Raw genomic sequence first — 18,187 nt, forward strand, 5'->3', positions numbered from 1 at the left:
TGGGCTAGAGGCTGGGTAAACCCTGGTCCCCAGTCCGTCACAGGGCCAACATACAGAGACAAACAACCAATCACATTCACACCTACAGTCAATTTACAGTGTCTAATTAATGTAACCCAAATCTCCATGTGGAAGGAAGCCGATGTAATTGGAGAAAACCCACACAGACATATAGAGAAGACATAGAAAACCCTGGCTAGAGTGGGATTTGAACCGGTAACCATCACGTGGTCACGTGATTGGTTTGCGTTGAGCCGCGTTGTAAGTGTTGTTTCGAGAACATGACAGCTCATTCTGTCTCTGATAAGAGCTATTGTGCCGATGAAAATACTGAAAGTTTAAAATATAATTTTAAACCATGACCATCACTAAAGTACCAGAATATATATATAGTGAAAATATAATATAATATGTGCAGTGTGAATATTATGACTAAAATGTTTGTTTGGAAACCTGCTGAGTTATTATTAAGCTACTTACTGTGATATATTGATAGTGAAAGTAATGAGGGACTTGTCTGTGCGATGTATCATTTTACTATTTGGGTTACAACCAAAACAATTGAGGAGGGCAAATAATCAGGAAGTAAAGATGAAGCTCCTGTCCGTCTGGCGTCTCAGGTCCTGTTCTCCTCTGCTTCCCATGGATTCACTGGTTTAATGCCTCTGCTCCTTCTCCACGGGTTCCTGTTTTATTGTAGCCTGTCGTTGTCATACTCACAATTCTAGTCAGAATGTGAGTCTGATACCGCTCCATTGGGCTGTGATTATGGGGCGTGTTTCAATCGAACCAGGAAAAAAAAATGCCTCTTGTCTCAATTGGATAGACCTACAACTAATCAGAGCAACGTAGTATGTGACGTATGTTAGGCGATGCATTGTGAGTTATTTACACGCCGGGTTCACACCGGACGCTGAAGCGACGCCAAAGCGACTCTTAAGCGCAGCGCCAAGTCTTAAATAACAGCTGGCTCCCATCCACTCCCATGTTAAACCTTTGTGCGGGATAAACCGGAGGCTGTAGCGCCGCACAAAGGTTCTTCCCGACCTCAAATGTTGTGGGCGGGGCTAAATTCGTCTGGCATCCAGGCTAGCTTTATTGTGAAACCATCTTTGACCCTCAGTTATAGATATTCAATAATATATATTAAATAATCTATTTATAATTGGTCATATATAATGTTAAAAAAAAGGCAAGGAGGCATGAGTACAAGTCATACAAAATAATCTGAGTATATACAAAAACTATGATTATAAAAAACATGGTAACATGTTATCTGTCCACTACAGTGCGGAGCAGAGAGGGATCCAACAATTAAGCAATCAATCAATTCATACTTGGAAATACCATTGTGACTACTGCGTCAGGGTTTTTGTCCATCGTGGAACAATGGACATCACAACAGGCACGTGCACAGACATTTTGGGGGGCAGGTACTCAAACCCCAAAAAAAGGGCACCCACCGCCAAAATTATTTATGAAATTAAAAATAATAATAATAAATAAATAAAAAACACAGTAGGATATTTTCAACTTATATATTTATTTTTGCTAAAAAACTAACTCAAATTATCAATTTGAATAAATAAATGAATAACAGTCAAAACCGGAAAAAACCAGGCCATATTGAATAACCAAATATTATGTTAGGGTTAGGTTTAGGGTTAGGGTTAGTGATGTGATGGGCTCCTCTGGACCAGGTAGGATTACTGATTCTCCCTCATCTCTTTAACAAGTTGATGGCCTGATCCAAGATAAAAGGGCTTGTGAGCACCGCGGAGCATGTCGGGTCGAAATTCTCACAAGAACTCAAATAAATGCCCGTCGGGCATTTTTTCTCATCCAGGGCAAACGGGCCAGTGCTTGAGCACCACTAGGGGTCTATCTGTGCACGTGCCAGCATCACAACATCCCTTAACATTGTACACATAAATCTGATACAAGGATTATTACCTGATCTGAAGTGATCACAAGATCATATGACTATTAACAGGTGGCCTTGGCTCACTTCACACCAGTGTAATTGTTTATGGCCAATAACTGTCCCTATGCGTGTAGATCACCATTGTCACAGTGGCCACAGAGATTTCCGTCGGTAGTCGGGAGCAGATCCGAGTTCTGCTAGGAGTGAACTTTTACCAAAACTGCATAGTTCAGAACTAGCGGAATTCCAGACCTACCCTCGAAATATCCCCATAGCACCACATAGAAATGAAAGTGAACAGGAGTTAATAAACAATATCTACCATTATTCCACGTCTAGGATGATATTCAATTTTATCAAGATACTCTAAACCAATTTTTTTTTAAGATACATTTGAAAAATCTGTTTAAACAAAACCAACATTATTTTACAGTAGTGGACATTCAGTATATGTAAGTAAAATTACTAATGTAGATCTATAAACAGCAGAAAACAGAAAGGTTTACAGATTTCTTTGGTTTCAGGATCGATCCTCTCCTTGTCGTGCAGTCCTTGTCCTCCATGGAGTTCTTATCAGAGCTACGAGCCAGCTACCTGCACAAGGTGTGGACTTGAGAAAAACACACAATCAACGGATTAAAAAAAAAAAACATGACAGCAGCCCTGGGAAATCTCTGCCTTTGCCTGAAGTGAACTGTTGCTCCGGAGAGATTAAAGTGTTACGGAGTGAGCATGCCAGAAGTAATTACTCTGTGTTAATGAGTTATGTGGAAGAACCTCAGTTGTCCGTGTAATCGGCTTTGGTCTGTAAGGACATACGAAATCTTGACCTGCATTTCTCTAAGTTTACCCGGTCCTGACTAGAGGTTAAACCCATGGAAGTGAGACACTGCAAACAGCTAGTAATGTTATATATATATATATGATGTCATTTTTTCAACCAGGCAATCAGGTATAATGGATGATTGAGCAAATGGAAACAGATAAAATAATCCACAGTAAAGTTTCCTCTAAAATGATTCTCTCTACAGCGCATTGTAGAGGAAGAGTTTCTTTCAAAATAAGATATTTTTGCATGAGAATAATGATACGTTGCTAGCCGTGAATGCTGTCTAGGCAAGTGATTTAATTGCCTATTATTATAGAGCAGAAATGTTTGAATTAAATTAGTTAAATTATCTAACAAACATAATATAATTGTCTTATAAAATATGGTTCATCTGACTTACATTAAATTTGTCTTTTTTCTTTATTTAACTTTTTTCCATTTGCCTTTATTACACAGTTAAATTGTATGAGACCAGAGAGATCGAGAGGGATGTAACACACAGCAAATATCAACTTTCAACATCCATTCTAGCCGTGTCCAAAAACAGTGGAACAAATACAAAATAGTAGAAAAGTACAATTAAGTGCCTAAATTAAAACGATTCCAAATTATTAAAAAAACTAAATTTTAGGTATAACAACATTTTAAAGATTTCTGTTCCTTTTAAGTTATAATGGCTTTCTCTTTTTTCAAATTTTTCTATATGTAAGGCAAAGTTTTCTAATGAGCCTCAGACATAATTTGCAGAATACTGTAATCTACTAGTTCAAGAAAAATCAACAGCTTTAACTGAACGAGTAATGGGTTTGATAGATCTCTATATTGACTTCTACCGACGATTCTCATGGCTCTATTTTTTTTTCTGTTGAAATGGATGAAAGACAGTGTTCCTTCAATATTTTCTTTATCATTAAATTGCTCCTCAGTATAATTCACAATAAATGTTGAGAGGGATGTATACGTTTCCTTTTCTACACAGTGAGATATCAATACCTTTCCTCACACCGTCAGTATCTTCAGAGGTTTTAGATATAGGCTGCTCGGGAAAATTACATCTACAATCCAGGCGTACTCTATACCTTTTTTTATTTTAGGTTACATTTAATGACATTTTCTATGACAATGTCTAAAAATCAAGCTGGAAAATTAAGGAGTCAGAAATCAGTTAAGCTTTAATCAAGGTTGTCCTTAGATTCCCTAATCACTGGCTGCTCTGATCCCCCAAAAGCACATTATCCTTTTAGGAGTAATCAGAATTGGCTTTGGACAGAATCCGCCATTACACAGTGTGTTGGCGCAAAACATAGCTTCACACCATATACATGGGAAATTCATACTTGAAAAAATTTATATACTGAAAAACAAAAATAAACTATGTATTAACGCTCACATTTTGACAATCACATACCTAATAATAACACAAATGTCACTCTGTGTATGTGAAACACATATCTTGAAAATTTTTCATCTTATCAGCTTCACACTTGGCATGTGTATTGTGAGTTCCCCGAAAAAGTGCAGTGTCTAATTTGGTGCAATTAAAAAAAAAACAATATGTTAAATATTAATACACTTTGAATAAACAGACAACCAGCACTCTGAAGCAGTTGGTGGGGGCTGGGCAGTGTGCCTTCAGTCTGTGAACTGAGTTTATCATTATTTTGTTTAATGTTCTCGGATAAACCCCAGCAGTGGTCAGTAACTGGCAACCCCTGGCCGATAGTATCTGTCCAACCAGATCATTTAGATAACCTGATTAATTTAATTCACCAGATCGGACTGACACACTGACACAATCACAGATGTTCACAGGCGTTGCCAATGCAGGTCTTCGTTAAGGCAATAACATTCATAGATTCACCTCCTCTTTAACAAGTTATGTTAATTTTGTTTCTGTAATGCTTTATATTGAGTGGAATTACAGACCTGCTATTTTGAAAAGTTTTGAACTTGGGTATTAATTAGCAGACATGTAATTCATGAACAAACAGCAACAGTTCACTAAATCAATCAAATGTATTTATATACAAATTCAGTATAATTTTATTAAAAACAAATTGAATATGAAATCTTAACTGCAGATAAACCAGGTTGGGTGAACAAAAAGTATTATAACTTCACTCTGACCGTTTTAGTAAGTTCTAGACACAATGTCCAGCACAAAATTAATAACTTATCTTTGATGATTTTTATTCTTGTTTTTATTTGTCTTCTTTGTGAAACACTTTGTGACAGCTGTTTTAAAAGGTACCACATAAATAAGTTATTTTTATCTTTAGTAAATTGTGCCATTCTTCACTTGTTTTTCTTTCCAGACCTTCCTCGAGAATCAGGATATTTTACCCCTCCACTTTGCTCCCAGCATGAGGGCAATGACGTTAGTTGCAGGATCAAAAGATTTTTGGAAATCCAATGTTCTCAAGTGCCCTCTCTTTCCGGAGGGCTTAAAGTTGTCTTACTTTCCTCACATGTCACATCTCCAACTGTCAACCATTATACTTCCGTACAGCTCCACTTGTCCACATAAGCTGCTTTAAGACTTGGCTGTCCTCTCGTGCCCACTTGGATCCAAATGTCCTGTATACCCATTAATGTCATACACAACATGATGTTAGGTGAATGTAGACAATGCTCTTGGAAATTAAATTTTCATTTCCCAGATCAACTTATTACCATAAATCAGTGTCATGACATGTCATTATTCCCCTGCATCTAAAAGTATAGGAAGATAAACATTCGCTCTAAATCTTGAATGATAATTTGAGACACAAATTCAGTGCTGCGTTAATATCTCTTTAATTCATCATTGCTCTAGTTGTAAGTAACATACAATTTTGTATGACTCATTGAAGAAAAATAGCTCAAACTTTACATCGTGGACCAGTCAAAAGTTATGGCCACTAATCTTAACTTTAACTGAGTGGAGGGAAATCCGCTTCCAAACCAGATTATTCTGGCATTTTGTGTCTTAATCCCATTAGTTGATTTGGCTGAGTTTTAACTACAGGTCAAAATACATTTAATTCATGCCACCAAGTATCACTGCTAAGCAGCACGTCACAGCTGTTATTTGATTGACCAAATCCTATCAGAGGTCTCTGAACCACAAATATAAAAAGCTTCTATCAGATGTGTGAAACCAGTCACCTGAGGAGGCTGCCAGTGACAAGAAAGGCCGACTGTTGAGGGCTCTCCTTCAAAGAGCACAATGGCAGAAGAGTGGGGAAAACAGGCGTTTGCTGCCAGGCGGTACAATGAAGATACGACAAGGGGATCTGTTTTTGTATATACAAACAGCAATCATACCAAAGGTACAGTATCATCAGTATATTTTCTGAATAATTTGATGAGAATGTTAATTGTGAGAGGGACGGTTAACAACAAAGAACAACAGCAACAACTGGTATAAAATAGCTTATTGATTACATTTCCAAAGTCAGTATAGCTAAAATATACATTTGGAAATTATTTAAAATATGCATTCATAGACTGATGTTGGAGGTATGATTTAAAGTATATCTTGCCAAATATCTAAATTGGTGATGTTTGACATTGTTATGATTATGATTGTTACTGTATAGTATCAGACATTAATGTAATTTTATTCATTAAAAAGCTCTGCTGCTTCGAAGCAATTAAGCAAGGCCAGTGTGAAGAAATGTAGCGCTTTTGTATGACTCAAATGTAAGGCATCTATTGTTGTTGTATATTTTAACAGTTGGCTAATGAGGAATATATTTCTTATTTTATTTCTGTTACCAGATAAATTGTGTTATAAATTAAAATGTTTACTTTGTGAGAACACAAGAGATTCTTAATGATGACTTTCCCTTATTTCCCCCAGATCCCTTTGAGGGTCCCAATTACCACATTGCTCCTCGATGGATTTACAACTTGGCAACCCTCTGGATGTTTTTTGTGGTCGTTGCATCAGTCTTCACAAATGGTCTCGTCCTTGTGGCCACAGCTAAGTTCAAGAAACTCCGTCACCCACTGAACTGGATCTTGGTCAATCTTGCAGTCGCTGATCTTGGAGAAACACTTTTTGCCAGCACCATTAGTGTATGCAACCAGTTTTTTGGTTACTTCATTCTGGGACACCCGATGTGCATCTTTGAGGGCTATGTTGTATCAGTGTGTGGTGAGCATTTAAAGGTTTTCTCTGTGTGACATTAAAATGTTTGGAAACAGATTCTTAAGGAAGGATTCTTTGTCATATATTATCACCCTGCAAGTTAAATCATTTTTCTGATTAACCTTCTTCTTTACTCAGGAATAGCTGGTCTCTGGTCCCTGGCCATCATCTCCTGGGAGAGATGGATAGTTGTGTGCAAACCTTTTGGAAACGTCAAGTTTGATGCCAAATGGGCCATGGGTGGAATTCTGTTCTCCTGGATCTGGCCAACAGTGTGGTGTGCTCCCCCAATCTTTGGCTGGAGCAGGTAGCGTTCCGTTATTTTTTTTATTAAAACACAATGTTTGTAATTCATCAATGAGAACATAAATTTAACAATTATTTTGTGTCAGGTACTGGCCTCATGGACTGAAGACCTCCTGTGGACCTGACGTATTTAGTGGAAGTGAAGACCCTGGAGTTCAGTCCTTCATGATTGTTCTTATGCTGACGTGTTGCATACTTCCCCTGTCTGTTATCATCTTGTGCTACCTGGCCGTCTGGTGGGCCATCCATTCTGTAAGTTTGATAAATATATTAAAGTAGCTCACAGCCTGGCCGACTCTCACACTGCATTGATGTGTTGATTACAGGTTGCGATGCAGCAGAAGGAATCGGAGTCAACCCAGAAAGCTGAGAGAGAAGTGTCCAGAATGGTTGTTGTCATGATCATGGCATATTGTGTCTGCTGGGGACCTTATACAGGCTTTGCCTGCTTCGCTGCGGCCAACCCTGGATATGCCTTCCACCCTCTGGCTGCTGCCATGCCTGCATACTTTGCTAAGAGCGCCACCATTTACAACCCTATCATCTATGTATTCATGAACCGACAGGTGGGCACAACAATTAAGATGCCAAATTGACCAGCTTTCCATTCTTCTGATCAAATGTGTTTGATTTAACTTTCTAACACAAATGATTTTTGTTCTCTTCCCATCAGTTCCGCACATGCATCATGCAACTCTTTGGCAAAGAAGTGGAAGATGCTTCTGAAGTATCCTCATCAAAGACAGAGGTCTCATCTGTGGCTCCTGCATAAACCTCCATGTTCTTTTATTTGGGGGAAAAAAACTAAGAACCATTGTGATATGTACAGTAAATATGTTATGTTTCATTTATTTTTATTTTTTAGTAAATAGCTCTCTGGCAAATGAAAAAATACGACAAAAATATGAATGAAGTAATTTTATCATTATGTCACTGTTTTTTTTTTTCAGTTGACCATAAAAGATATCAAGCATATTGAAAGTTTCCATCTGGTAATTCTTATGACTAGTTGTCCAAAGGCTGTTTAAAGTTTTCCTCATAAGGTTGTTTCTACTGTTTAGTAACACAAAAATGTGGGTTTTGGACCAGTGGTGTCTGTCGGCAAAAAATCTAGAAGTCTACAATAGAACTGACGAAGGTTTCAAACATGTATGGTGGCATAAAGCCATACATTGTCTGAATGAGGGATAGTTTAGTGATAGCATTCCTCTCTAGCTGTACTGTCTAAGTACCTTTCAAACACAGAGTCAGATGGTCAAAAGTTTTCTACAACAGTGACTGTGAAATCACTGACAATAGATCTTGTGATTTAACTTCCAGTTGATCAGACTGCACAGGTCTATCAGCTGAAACAGGCTGCACTTTCAGATAAAGCTATTTAAACATGCTCCAAAGGTAATACGGCTACTCCACTCACAAATAGAATGAGAGATGGCAAACTTGTCCCAAAACAATAACTTAGAGACAAAGTATTACACTTTTGAGCTATACACCAGGGGCATCAACCTTTTTTCCCGCCATTTACCAAGGTGGAGTTTGACACGCCCATGCACCATGACCTTTACACCATGCATTTGGAAAATAAAAATACAGCCTCAAAACTATGGTTCAGCTAAAATGTATTAATTACACTAAAGTACTAACAGGCGGACAGGGAGCGGGAGAAACGGTTCCGTGTTGCCTGCGTTTTGTGAACCGCGGGAAGGATAAACACTTTACTTCCCGTGTCCATCGTGCGATGCCAAACCACGCCCACTTATCACGCATTACGGTCCATGCTATCAAGTGCAGACCACAAGGTGAAAAATGTATGTAAATCAAATAACTTACTGTTGCCAGTGGGTGGCGCTATTACTACATACAGACTAATGGATCTGTTCAGAATGGGGCTCTGATGAAGCGTAACCAATTTAGGGCCAGTTGGACAATGTTTCCACCGATTGAGGAAAAGTCACAGCTCTGACCACAGCCGTGGGACTGAGCTCATTTGAGCTGTATATTTTAAACCTTCACAGCTTCACAGACACTTCAGACCCAGCTGTCAACAATTTCCATGCCAAATGATGTTATTTACACAATTACCTGTTCACCATAATGATACGCCATATTTTCACTGATATTGAAGTTTATATATATATATATATATATATACTACCGTTCAAAAGTTTGGGGTCACTTAGAAATTTCCTTATTATTCAAAGAAAACAACATTAAATTAATCAGAAATGGACTCTTTACATGGTTGATGTGGTTAATGACTGTTCTAGGTGGAAACGTCTGGTTTTTAAGGAAAGATCTACAAAGGTGTGTAGAGGCCCATTTCCAGCAACTATTACTCCAGTGTTCTAATGGTACATTGTGTTTGCTAATCGCCTTAGAAGACTAATTGATGATTAGAAAACCCTTGAAAAACCTTTGTGCAATTATGTTAGCACAGCTGAAAACTATTTAGCTGGTAAGAGAAGCTATAAAACTGGCCTTCCTTTGAGCTAGTTGAGTATCTGGGGCATCACATTTGTGGGTTCGATTATACTCACAAAATGGCCAGAAAATGAGAACTTTCATGTGAAACTCGCCAGTCTATTCTTGTTCTTAGAAATTAAGGCTATTCCATGCGAGAAATTGCGAAGAAACTGAACATTTTCTACAACGGTGTGTACTACTCCCTTCGGAAAACAGCACAAACAGGCTCTATACAGAGTAGAAAGAGAAGTGGGAGGCCCCGGTGCACAACTCAGCAAGAAGGCGGTGGACTAGTGGCAGAAACTTGGACTATGTCCAGAAAAGGTCTCTGGATTGATCTGTCCAAAAATCCAAGAGGATTCTCCCTACCATGTCTAGTGCCCCTGAGCAAGGCACCTTACTCCCCCAACATCTGCTCCCCGGGCGCCGTACATGGCTGCTCACTGCTCTGTGTGTCCTGCACCAGATGGGTCAAAATACCTGCATGAGTATGCCTGTGCATGTCTGTGCATGTGTTTGGGACTAATAAATGCATCTTAATCTTAATATTAGAGTCTCTAGTTTGAGAAATTGACACCTCAAAGGTCCTCAACTGGCAGCTTCTTTAAATGGTACCCGCAAAACGCCAGTGTCAACGTCTGCAGTGAAGAGGCGACTCCGGGATGCTGGCCTTCTAGGCAGAGTGGCAAAGAATAAGCCATATCTGAGACTGGCTAATAAAAAGAAAATATTGATATGGTCAAGGAACACAGACATAGACAGAGGAAGATTGGAAAAAAATGTTATGGACAGAAGAATCAAGTTTGAGGTGTTTGAATCACACAGAAGAACATTTGTGAGACGCAGAACAGGTGAAAAGATGCTAGAAGAGTGCCTGACGCCATCTGTCAAGCATGGTGGAGGTAATTTGATGGTCTGGGGCTGCTTTGGTGCTGGTAAAGTGGGAGATTTGTACAAGGTAAAAGGGATTTTAAATAAGGAAGGCTATCACTCCATTTTGCAACGCCATGTCATACCCTGTGGACAGGGCTTGATTGGAGCCAATTTCCTCCTGCAACAGGACAATGACCCAGCACACACCTCCAAATTATGCAAGAACTATTTAGGGAAGAAGCAGGCAGCTGGTAAGCTGTCTGTAATGGAGTGGCCAGCGCAGTCACCAGATCTCAACCCCCTTGAGCTGTTTTTGGAGCAGCTTCACCGTATGGTACGAAATAAATGCCCATCAAGCCAATCCAACTTGTGGGAGGTGCTTCAGGAAGCGTGGGATGAAATTTCTACAGATTACCTCAACAAATGAACAGCTAGAGTGCCAAAGGTCTGCAATGCTGTAATTGATGCAAATGGAGCATTCTTTGACGAAAGCAAAGTTTTGACTATATTTTCTATTCATTTTGCAACTCATTTGATAAATAAAAGTGTGAGTTTTCATGGAAAACACAAAATCGTCTGGGTGACCCCAAACTTTTGAACTGTAGTGTATATACCAGCTGTATATACCAGTGACATACCATATACCAGGAACATAACCAAGAAAAATGCCTTAATTTAAATTATGTTTTGTGAATTTCTAACCTGAAGGGTGTTGTTTCCTGGGATCTGGTTTGGGGAGCTTCCTCCAGAGAGGCCTTCACCAACAGGTTACACTGTTCTGACTAAAGCCATCTACTCGGCTGTTGTTAGTGGTTGTGGAAGAACTCCACAGTTTGTTCTTGCTCAGCCTATTATCTATTTTCGTCAATAGAGGTCATATCCACAAATTTAGGGACTTGCAAGTATAAAGGCTTCTAGGTGTTGCTTTTAAATACACATATTGGAAATACTGGCGTTGGAAAGGTCTGTGCTTATTTGCTGTAAGCTCATTTACACTTTGCCTGGCTGGGCCTTCAACGTCCTTTCCCACAGTCTTTATTGATCAAAGAAGCCTTGCTTGCCCTTGTTAAATGAAGTAGGTCTTGCAGATGTTGGTGTCTCCCTGTTCTTCAGCCTCATCTTTGCTTCACTTTTATTTTGACATTCAGCCGGATGTTATGGGGGAAGTTGTTGTGCACGCACGTCCACGTTCTGCTGGCCACACACGTGAAGTTGGAGAAAAAAAGAGGCTGGTGGCGTCATGTCCAAAGCGAGTATGTATTCAATACGTTGTGACTAAACGTGTCCGCTCTGTAATGAACTGTGTGTGAGTGTTAACGCATTTTGTCGTTTGTTGTCTTTCACAGAACAGAAACGAGCCAAACGTCTCGGCCTCTTGGGGAAGGTGAGCTAATGTGCTAATGTGTCTGATGCTAACTGGGCTGCAGCTACCAGGATACTTCTCTGTCGCAGGACAACACAAACAGACAGCCCTGAGCTCCATGTTACTGTGAACACACAGACACAGACACACACACACACACACACACACACACTTGCACACTGTCAATGTCATGACTCTTAAAGTATATCCGTGTGCCGTGGCCCTGAAGTGCACATCACAACGACAAAAAACACAACAGCACACCTCAAATCAAATATTTTTGGGAAAGATTTAGCCTTGTGTTTTGCTGTTATGATTTGTTATGGGTTTGTGTTGTTGTGTGTGTGTGTCATGATTTGTTGTTGTGTTTTGTGTCATGATTTGTTAAGGGTTTGTGTTGTGTGTCATGATTTGTTGTTGTCGTTGTGTTTCATTAACTGTTGTTGTGTTTCATGATTTGTTGTCGTGTTGTGTTTCTGGAGTTGCTGTTGTGTGTTTTGTTGTAGTGTTGTGGGATAGTTTTTAGTGATTTCTCAGTTGTCGTTATGATTTGCCCTTCAAGGCAAGATTATCTGTGATACAGGTACATAACTGTGACAGTTCAGTGCCTGCAAGGTAGTCACCATAATCTCTTAATACATTTGCCTTTAATGACTATCAGTGGGTGGTACTACACAACTTAAACAACTGCACAGTATCTCATGTAAAGACATTACAGCCTGCATCATTGGGACAGATGCCAATACTTATCTCCGGGCCTAACCAAATTCCAATATTCATACATAATGGCTGATATTATATATACAGTTGTCTTTGAGTGTAGTGTGTAAGTGGGAAAAGCACAGGATTACTTTCCAGCAATGTATTTCACTACCAGAACGTGAATTCACCTCCTGCCTCCACACCACTGTCTGCTCAGCTGTGATCTGTAAGGTGCTGTAGACATCGTGTTGTACACAGTGAAGTCAAGAGCTCACTCTGCTGGACAAGCCATGTGATGGCACCACCTCTAAACCAGAATGGCATTCAGTAGATTCAAGATTCAATACTTTATTGTCATTTGCACAACAATTACATTCAGCAGTCGCCGGCAGTAAAATGCTTAGGTCACAGGCTCCCTTCTATCCATGCTCAAGGTATTACACATGCAAAAAATAAGTAACAGTATATATACTCAAACTAAACCAAATTAAAATCAGTTCTGAAGAGGTGGGTTGGGAGCAATTATTTGTATTGTCAGTTAATGAGCTTCCCAACTTGCAACTGGCTTTCTGATGATTTTTTTGTCAACCAAAGTATAATGGATTATCATACAACATACTGTGTCTGGGCTCTTTTTGTCTACAGGCCATTGAAGGACAAAAGGGTGTAGCTCAAGATAAGACCAAGAGTAAAGAGCAGTCGTCTGTGCAGCACATCACCAACCACAGAAAACCAGAAGAAATCAGAAAGCAACGGGTAAAATATTCAAGCGTCATGTGTGTACTTATATTTGAGGTGACGTTGTTGGGGTTTTCTTGAAGTAAACCAATCTTTGAGTCGATCCTCCCTAATTAGCTCCAAGAACTCCAAGAAAAGCAGAAAGTATCCAGAGAACGAGAGCTGATGAAGAGGAGGAATCTGCAAAGCTTTCAGAATGACATCCTGCAGCGACAGAGAGATTTCGAGCACAGGGTTAGTGTCAGCCTGTTTGGTGCAAATGAACACCAATGAAAATCGCTGCATATAATGCAATTGCTGCTGGGGTGATTTGTGTTTTCTATTTTGTGTTCACAGGAGACGGAGATGCAGCTTTTGGAGAAGCATGTTAATTTTGAGAATGAGAATTCAAGAAAGGCATATTACAGAGAATTTAAAAAGGTATGCAGCTAGTCCATGCATGATGCCACTGGTCCATATCTGAAGAATAATACTGTGGTTAAAACGTATTCATGGAACTGTGTGTTTTTTTGTAAGGTTGTCGAGGCTGCAGATGTGATTTTGGAGGTTTTGGATGCACGTGACCCTCTTGGCTGCAGGTGTCCTCAGGTGGAACAGGCAGTCATTCAAAGTGGAACAAACAAGAAAATAGTTTTAGTCCTTAATAAAATTGGTAAGTTACAGAGAGTTAATCGTCTAAATTTCTAGACAATTAATTTGATGACTTGCTAGCAGTGTTCCCCATTAATTATCTAGACCGTTGCTGCCTGCCATATGGTAATTAGTTTTAACAGTTTCGTAATTATTGAAAAAATTATGTTTTACACTTACACAGTAACATCTTAAAATCAGAGGTTGCTTACTTGGTCAGGTAGCGCTATCTGCAGCGCCATTAGCAGCATGCTCGCTTGCGTTGACACACAACTGAAAGCTACTGTGCTCGCGTTGGAGTCGATAATTTTACAATCCGACTATTGTGAAATACAATGCAGCTCTTTCTCACATATGTTTCACTCTAATTTCTGTACATGTCACTCTGACTGTGTTGCGCAAGTTTAATGTGACCTTTGTGCATGTGCATATGCACCCCCATTACTGCCATAGATCAAATTAATTCTTTGGAAAATGCTCATCCTAGTCGTCCCATTTATATGGTCAAATATTGAATGCGTGACTTCAAAGTATTTTCTTTAACTGCAGATCTAGTGTCAAAGGAAATAGTGGAGAAGTGGATAAAGTACCTTCGCAACGAGTTTCCAACTGTGGCTTTCAAAGCATCTACTCAGCAACAAAACAAGAACTTGGTATGGAATACAATTTGTATGTTTGGATAGGCAAAAAATACTCAACCTCATCCCAAATTCTTAAAGTAATGGAATCGGATGATTTCACACAAAGACTAAACAAATATTATCCTCCTGACATGGACAGAAACGCAGTAATGTTCCAGTGACAAAAGCCACCACAGAGCTCCTCAGTACCAGTGCTTGTATTGGTGCAGACTGCTTAATGAAGCTACTGGCAAACTACTGCCGCAACCTGGACATAAAGACAGCCATCACTGTAGGAGTTGTAGGTAATCAACACATCCAGCAATACACTTGATTTTTTCTGGTTAAAGATGTTCAGGGTTCCAATGTGAAATCAAACTCTGTTTAATCTTTTTTTTTTAGGTTTTCCAAATGTGGGAAAGAGTAGTTTGATCAACAGTCTGAAACGGGCACGAGCTTGTAGTGTCGGGGCCACTCCAGGTGTCACCAAGTAAGTTTACAACAAGATGTCCATCCAGCTCTCCTGCCAAACCCAGCAGGCCTCCTCCCTGTTTTACTGATGGTTCTGATGATTTCAGGTGCCTTCAGGAGGTTCATCTGGACAAACACATAAAGCTTCTGGATTGCCCTGGCATCGTCATGGCAATTTCAACGACTGATGCAGCCATGATTCTTCGTAACTGTGTGAAAATCGAACAGTTGGTGGATCCCCTTCCACCTGTTGAAGCCATCCTGAGACGCTGCAACAAAGCACAGGTGCGTCATTTACTTACAACCCTTATGAACGTTGCTTGACGGTGTGATTTTCACGCTGCAGTGTTACGGTATTTCTGTTGGATGCACAGATCCTCGAGCACTACCGAGTTCCAGACTTTCACACAGCCCTGGAGTTCTTGGCATTGCTTGCCCGACGACAAGGCAAACTAAGGAAGGGAGGACTGCCCGATACTGATAAAGCAGCAAAGAGTGTATTAATGGACTGGACAGGGTGGGTTCAAAATAAGGATTGTGCAAGCTTTCAGAAGACTTATTAACTTTTCATATAAAATTGCAAATGTCCACATATTGTGTTATCTAGGGGAAGGATCAGCTACTTCACACATCCTCCAGAGACGCACACGCTCCCCACACACGTCAGCGCTGAGATTGTTACGGAGATGGGTAAAGCTTTTGACTTGGATGAGCTGGAAAAAGGAAATCAGGAGGTTCTTGCTGGTAAGAGAAAGAGTCTGTTTCACCAGAAAAGCCCAAAATAAAATTCTCTATTATCCATAGTGGTGTACAAGTATCCTGCTAACTCTGGATAATCTGCTGCCATCACCACTCTATTTTGATTAGAATAGATTTCTGTGTTAGAAAGTTGTTTTGGAAAAACTGTTCAGAATCTTAGTTTATCTCAAGCCCACAGTCACTGAGATGAAATAATATTCATGCTTGGATATAAGACAATTGTTGTGAACTGACCATTAAACATGGTTTTCATTGTTCATTTCGAGATTGTTACGGAATTGTTAGAATCTTTTTAATTTAACACCCAAATCTGTCTGTATGTGGCTTGCATATCTCAAGAGCCATTCATCTTATTAGCTCCACACTTGACATGTGTATGAAGAAGGGTCCAGGAATGAGTAGTGTTGGATTTGAAAATTCAATACTAATAAACATTGATTAAACACGCAACCAGCTCTTTGAGGTCGGAAGCAGCTTGAACTCATCAACTGAGTTCAAGCAGTCATTGTCGCCATGAAATGAGAATGGCAAAAACAACTGCTTTCTCAGTTCAGGGTTCTGCTAACTGAGTCAAGCTTCACTGTGATTTGAACAAACCGGTAAAAAGTTCTGTGTTGCAGCTTCTGTTACGTCAAACAGCAGGTCTTTTTTTGCTGCGTCTCAATAACTGCAGGCCAGCATACAGTTTCAGAGAGAGGGCTTTAACCATCATCACCAGAGGCCAAACAGGCAGGATTACAATGGACACCCCACTAGTGTTTTGAACTTGAAATGCGAAGATAGGAAGTTGGGTGGGTTCCTGAAATCACCTCAATCTGTCCAGACTACATGGTTTGTATTTTTTTAGAAAGCAGCAGTGGCTCAAAAGTTGGATCTTATTTTGTTGTGTTTCAGAGTCCTCTTGTGCCGACATTCAGATGGGATTCTGCATGGAAACCACTGGGATGACAGAGGGTGGCCCGGGGGAACCTCCTTCTGACCTGGAAATGGAAAGAGTTTCCATAGAGGAGCCAGAATTTAAGGAGGAAGCAGAAGCTATGGAGGATGACCAAGACACAGAGGTGAGAAATAAAGCTGCCTTTACATCTTCAGTGTTTACTGAAGGAGCGTAATGTAATTAAATCTATATTATGTCCCTAACTCTTGATAATATTGCTTTTCAAAAAAAGTTTGGACCTATGACAGTGGAGATAAAATCTCAGAAATTGAGGACTGATGCATCTGCGGAGGCTGCAGTCAGAGCTCCGAACCTGAAGGATATCTTGTATGTAGATCCTCTGCAGCAGGGCCAGGCTCTCCTGGCTGCCGGCAAGAAGAGGAAAAAGCAGCAGAAAAGAGCTGGTTTGTATAAATATCAGAGTCAGTCACATTCTTTTATTATTGACTACGTTTACATAGACACAGATATTTGGATGTAAATGGCATTTTTTGATTACCTTAACCCGAATAAAGTCAATCCTCGGAATAAGGAATAATCAAATTTTAAGCCATTGAGGGTTCTGACCTTAGTTACATAATGTCAACATATATTTGTCTTAAAAGCATTATAAGGTGCCATTGACGTTTTTGCGGCCTTTTGAAGCATCAATAAACAGCAGTTACCAACTACTTGATGACACAAGCTCTGGGTGTAGACAAGATGAAATATTAATTAATAAAAAGGACGTAAAGCATTTGCAAATGATCAATGTTAGCATTGTGAATCAAACTTTTTCAGTTGAGTGTTTTAAAACAGGAAGAATAACATTCGGCATCACGGGCCAAGTTGTAATCAAACTATGCTATGCAACATGTAATCAGGAAAATCAATGGGATATTTTATTTGTCATTCTTGTAAATACCATAATTGAAATATGTCCTATACTGAATAAGGATATAGTTGGCATATTACTGTCCATGTAAACGTAGTCATGTGTGATTTCTTTCAAGTCAGTATATTATCATCTCATGTCATTTACTTCATTCGGTTCAATACAAGTTCAAAAATACCTAAAGGATCTTTCAAGACTTGGTAGACACATACACACTTTTTCTATGCAAATAATACTGATCCGTTTTTCTTTTCCTCTCCTTTATAGACAAAATTGCTACAAAACTCTCAGACACCTTGACATCTGCAATGGACTTCTCATTTGACTAAAAGATTGATTGAAATAAATGGTTAAAAGAGTGTACATTGTTTTTTGTCGTTATTTTAATTTTCCATATGGGTGTTCATCTGGCAAATCATATTCCTATTTAGCCACTGGTACTGAAAGGTCTATGAAAGGGATCTATGGCAGACATTTTTTATCAAATAATCCTAGTGATGTTTTCACTGGTGTGTTTAATCTAAATTGTCCAAATTGTTGTTTACTTTACCATAGAATGGGCC

General features: G+C 39.4%; 2 protein-coding genes across 2 annotated transcripts; both read left to right on the top strand.

Moving 5' to 3' along the window:
* Positions 1-5,952: 5,952 nt before the first annotated feature.
* Positions 5,953-7,966, top strand: LOC128457559 (red-sensitive opsin). Its single transcript, XM_053442312.1, has 6 exons — positions 5,953-6,064; positions 6,598-6,894; positions 7,027-7,195; positions 7,281-7,446; positions 7,521-7,760; positions 7,868-7,966. Exons 1-6 carry the CDS (start codon positions 5,962-5,964, stop codon positions 7,964-7,966), a joined length of 1,074 nt encoding a protein of 357 aa, XP_053298287.1. The 5' UTR covers positions 5,953-5,961.
* Positions 7,967-11,680: 3,714 nt separating this feature from the next.
* On the top strand, positions 11,681-17,983 carry gnl3l (guanine nucleotide binding protein-like 3 (nucleolar)-like). Its single transcript, XM_053431755.1, has 15 exons — positions 11,681-11,783; positions 11,877-11,914; positions 13,241-13,351; positions 13,451-13,567; positions 13,670-13,753; positions 13,850-13,985; positions 14,513-14,616; positions 14,744-14,888; positions 14,986-15,073; positions 15,162-15,339; positions 15,429-15,571; positions 15,662-15,798; positions 16,708-16,874; positions 16,983-17,154; positions 17,892-17,983. Exons 1-15 carry the CDS (start codon positions 11,771-11,773, stop codon positions 17,951-17,953), a joined length of 1,695 nt encoding a protein of 564 aa, XP_053287730.1. The 5' UTR covers positions 11,681-11,770; the 3' UTR covers positions 17,954-17,983.
* The last annotated feature ends 204 nt before the right edge of the window (positions 17,984-18,187 follow it).

Source organism: Pleuronectes platessa, chromosome 2 (assembly GCF_947347685.1).
Source record: "Pleuronectes platessa chromosome 2, fPlePla1.1, whole genome shotgun sequence".
In the NCBI taxonomy this organism is placed as follows: domain Eukaryota; kingdom Metazoa; phylum Chordata; class Actinopteri; order Pleuronectiformes; family Pleuronectidae; genus Pleuronectes; species Pleuronectes platessa.

Bases quoted from the DNA above. Each gene is read 5' to 3' on its own strand.
- gnl3l (XM_053431755.1), top strand. The intron at 15,074-15,161 runs GTAAGTTTACAA...TGATGATTTCAG, and splicing joins GCCACTCCAGGTGTCACCAA to GTGCCTTCAGGAGGTTCATC. The intron at 17,155-17,891 runs GTTTGTATAAAT...TCTCCTTTATAG, and splicing joins AAAGCAGCAGAAAAGAGCTG to ACAAAATTGCTACAAAACTC.
- LOC128457559 (XM_053442312.1), top strand. From the start codon at position 5,962: ATGGCAGAAGAGTGGGGAAAACAGGCGTTTGCTGCCAGGCGGTACAAT. The intron at 6,065-6,597 runs GTACAGTATCAT...TATTTCCCCCAG, and splicing joins AAACAGCAATCATACCAAAG to ATCCCTTTGAGGGTCCCAAT. The intron at 7,196-7,280 runs GTAGCGTTCCGT...ATTTTGTGTCAG, and splicing joins CCAATCTTTGGCTGGAGCAG to GTACTGGCCTCATGGACTGA.